This window comes from Octopus bimaculoides, chromosome 22 (assembly GCF_001194135.2).
Source record: "Octopus bimaculoides isolate UCB-OBI-ISO-001 chromosome 22, ASM119413v2, whole genome shotgun sequence".
Classification (NCBI taxonomy): Eukaryota; Metazoa; Mollusca; class Cephalopoda; order Octopoda; family Octopodidae; genus Octopus; species Octopus bimaculoides.
The window spans coordinates 18,021,811-18,026,168 of NC_069002.1; the positions used below are offsets into that span (position 1 = coordinate 18,021,811).

The following is a 4,358-nucleotide window of genomic DNA, read 5'->3' on the forward strand; positions in this document are numbered from 1 at the left end:
AGAGTAAAAGAGATATGCAGGAAAATGTTTTTTCTTTTTAGATTAGAAGTTCTTAAGGAGATGTCCTCTTTGGGTTAAAAAATCGCAGTAAAGTCTGTTCGAATGGAGGAGTCATGTTGAAGTGGCTACAAAACATTACCTGTTAGTACAACTACTGCATTGATCTCTTAGAGAGATTTTAGAACTAGCATTTTTGCTTGTTGCAAAATCAGTGACTGTATGTCGCTAGAAATTATATATATTGCGAGCAGAGTCAAGCTACTGCCATCTCAGGCAGAGGTGCCCAGTGCTGGAGAGAGGCAGAAATAGCCCGGAACCAGGCTGGGCTGTTAGTCCTGTCACTAGAAGGTTGTAGGAGTGTGCTCCCCTGCTCGCAATATCTCGGATGCAGCTGTGCATCGTTAACCAGCTAGAGGAGATGTCCTCTTGGGGTTTAAAAAAATCACAGTAAAGTCCTATTGAACGGATAGCTACATTGAAGTGGCTATGAACATTACTTTTTTAAGATGGTTATAGTTTGGTGTATTCACAGATGTTAGTCCAGAAACAACATGAGAAGACTGTAGTTTGCTTACCTCCGGACTGACAAAATTTCCATAATTTAATGAAGCCTACTCTTCCAGAGAAATGATAAGCTACCAACCAGCTTTATCTGAGAATATTATGTCAATATCTTTTGAATACTGTCATCTTAACATCCTGTAATTTTTACCTTGTCACAGATTCATGCCAGCATTCACTATAACATACGTTTCCACTTTTACTATTTTACTAAACAGAAGAGTATTTAATTTTTATTTTACATTTTTTTAGACAGACTGCCATCGATATTGTTTCCAAATTAATGCAATTTAAAAATTGTATTAATTTAAAATCTAAATTTGAATTAACCTTTAGTGAGTCAATTTACAAAAAATAAAATTAATGCAACTAACCTCAGTGTGAGCTTCACTCTGGACATCAACTAAAGAGGTGACAATCTCAATTAGTATGTCAAGGTAGGCATGGACCAGCTGGGTCTCCATTTGGAGACAGTGGAGGGAATAGTAATTACGGTTTTCCATGTTGGCTATTTGACTTTCTTGCTGGAATAAGAATGAGACAGACATTATATAAAAGGACTAATTATGATGACTGATTTTGGTTAGCTCCAGATTAGCCATGATTAAAAACATTCCAGCCATGATCCTTTAATTTCTTATAGGCATAGTAGTATATCTAGCTAAGGCAGTGAATTTGCAGTCCTAAGAGTGTTGGATAGAATGCTTTGTGTTTTGTCTTATTTTATTTTTGGCCAGGTCAGCGGATCCATATAAAAAAAATACCATTCCAGCGCTGTGGGTAAGCTACCTTGTGGCATCTGTACTGGCTGGGTTAAAATAGACAGTAAGCCCTGAGTGACAGATCCACCCACCCACTATTCCTGGGAGGGTAGTGGGGGTAGAGTCCTCAGGCACCTCCTCCACACTTTTCTGTAGCTAACTTGTGCGTGACAATTTCCCTACATCTCTTTTTCCAGACAGCTAGAGTGGAATTTACCAGGGAGGTTCAATATAATCCAATATTTCATTAAACTTCCTTCCTCTTTTTAAGAGGCGGGAAATTTAGTTAATATTTTAAATAACAGTTAAACATGGTTATTCAACTAGCTTTCAGGGAACCTTTGCTGGCTAAACTAATAATGGGAACACTGATAGGAAAAACCCAACCGGTAGAAGTTTTTCCCTTTTAATTCTTATCCTGTCCACCTCAGAAATCAGACAATTCCATTACGTGGTCTGATCAATAAGTATCCGGACTGTTGCCATAATAAAGTAGCTAAAGCACGCAGAATGAAGCTGCTTGGCATAGATTGACCCAGAACTCTGCTGTGTACATGCACTAGGTTTTAATGTTCTAGCTCACTTCTGTTGTTTACAGCAGTGCTTGGAAGGAATATGTGTAGTGTGTGATTGTCACATTGACCATAAAAGATGAGCAGAGAATCTGCATCAAATTTTGCCAAAAGCTTGGTGACACCTGCTCAAAGGCCTATACAAAGTTTTTAAAAAGTTTTCATCGTTCTTGACACAATCAAGATCTTGTGCAAATGAAACCCAAGTGTCTTCTTGGTCAGCTGATAGAAGTTTTGGTTCAAACTTGACAGACATGCATCTCATACTCAAATCTTCAGTGATAATGGATTGAACTGAGCCGTAACTAATCTGCACATCCTCTGATAACTCACGGATGGTGATTTAACATCTGTGATGTTTTTCTTAGTTTTGCTGGTTGTGGGTCTCCCAGAATGTTTGTCACTATCGACATTTTTTCAACCATCTTGGAAACGCCTGTAACACTCCTACACTTGTGTGCGGCTCATACACTTTCTGCAGCTTTGCATAGGCCTCTGAGCAAGTATTGCCATGACAACTTTCTCTGTCATAGTCAAGTCTAGATACTTATTGATCAGATCTTGTATATTGATTTATTCTAATGATTCAACTACTTAGTATGGAATCTTTTCACTGCTGCCTTCATCAGAAACATGGGAAGATTTTACAAAGACAATAAAAACCAGCACTTAAATGAAACAGCACTCTATCACCCACTTTCATTGCCGACATCAGTGAACTATGCATCGGTGGAGCCTGAGAATGTACTGGTTTTGAAAGGATGTCAAATGTTGGTCGTTCACTAGGTCGTCGTCGTCGTCGTTTAACGTCTGCTTTCCATGCTAGCATGGGTTGGACGATTTGACTGAGGACTGGTGAAACCAGATGGCTACACCAGGCTCCAATCTGATTTGGCAGAGTTTCTACAGCTGGATGCCCTTCCTAACGCCAACCACTCAGAGAGTGTAGTGGGTGCTTTTACGTATCACCCGCACGAAGGCCAGTCAGGTGGTACTGGCAACGGCCACGCTCATCTCGCTCGAAAAACGGTCTCGCTCGAAAAATTTCATGTGTCGCCCGCACATGAGCCAGTCTAGGGGCACCGGCAACGATCTCGCTTGAAAGATTTCATGTGTCACCCGCACATGAGCCAGTCCAGGGGAACCAGCAACGATCTTGCTCGAAAAACCTACAACGGCCCCGCACAGGAGCCAGTCCAGTGGCACTGGCAATGGTCTCGCTCGAAAAATTTCTTGTGTCAACCGCACAAGAGCCAGTCCAAGGGCACTGGCAACGATCTCACTCGAAAGATTTCATGTGTCGCCTGCAGGTACGCTATTGATATGGCCAGTTCTAATTCTAATATGTACAACAATGGCATACTGGAAATCTGAGACAGAGAATTGTTGGACTTGCAGAATACTGAAGTAAAAAATAGATTTGTGGAATACTGAGAGAAAAGGAATTGAGAATTGTGGATAAATGAAACAAAATGCCAGTTTCAATTGTTTTTTTTCATACAAATATTGATTGTATAAACACTATTCCAAAACTATGCTATATATGTGATATATATTAAAAAAAAAGAAGAAAATATATATATATGTGTGTGTACTTAAATGCACATATATATGAGTTGAACTTACTTGTAATATCTTTTGTTCTAACTGCTCGACAGGACTCTGTTGAAGAAAACAAAACAAATTGATTGTGACCATTTATGTTGATGGAATATTGTACTTTTAGAAATACATTCTCTGGGGAATTAGCTATAAGTAATACTATTTATGTTTACAAATTTGTGTTGCAAGATTCCTGATGTGAAACCGTGTGCTGAAACAGATATTGTATTTTGGGATAGTAATTTTTTTTACTTTCCAAATATACACACACACACACACTATATATTCTTTCTTCACTTGTTTATTACTGTTCTTATTTCAACTCATGTCCACTGTCTGGAAATCTGTCACACATCTGTAACCTCTTCCGCAACACTTTCCATCCTCATGTGTGCTCCTGCTCCATTTAGTCTATTCTGCAGGAGCACACACAAGGACATGTGTGATGAAATAAACGAGTGAAGAACGAATATATAATGCATGTGTTTATTTTTTTTGTGGGGGTGGGAATGACTATCACGAAATAACAACAATAATAATACAATTTATGTTATAGCAGTATTAATTTAGTTCCAAGTTAGATCAGAACTTCATGTTCCAGCTATGACCATTCAGTCTAAAATCACATAGTTTAATGTGGCCTTCATTTTAAAAGACACTAGCATGATTTGAAGGCGATTTAGGTGATATTTCTAGCAGGTCAAATTTTCACATAAAAGATACCTTCAATGGCTCATAATTTACATTAGAAGATAAAACATGATAAAACTAGACTAAATGTGGTGCTGCAGCATGGCCGCAACCACAGTCAAACGACTGAAATAAATAATAGAATATACATATTACACATTCCATATATATA

At 38.5% G+C, this 4,358-nt stretch overlaps 1 protein-coding gene across 2 annotated transcripts in view; it reads right to left on the minus strand.

Annotated features, from left to right (window-relative positions):
• Positions 1–878: 878 nt before the first annotated feature.
• LOC106867306 (sorting nexin-8) overlaps positions 879–4,358 on the minus strand; it is a 79,757-nt gene continuing 76,277 nt past the window's right edge. For both annotated transcript variants that reach the window (XM_052975871.1, XM_014912146.2), the window contains exons 12-13: positions 3,521–3,556; positions 879–1,085 (exon numbers count right to left, since the gene is read on the minus strand). In XM_052975871.1, the coding sequence (XP_052831831.1) occupies positions 894–1,085; positions 3,521–3,556 (228 nt within the window). In that variant the 3' untranslated portion in view covers positions 879–893. The remainder of the gene's footprint in view (positions 1,086–3,520; positions 3,557–4,358) is intronic.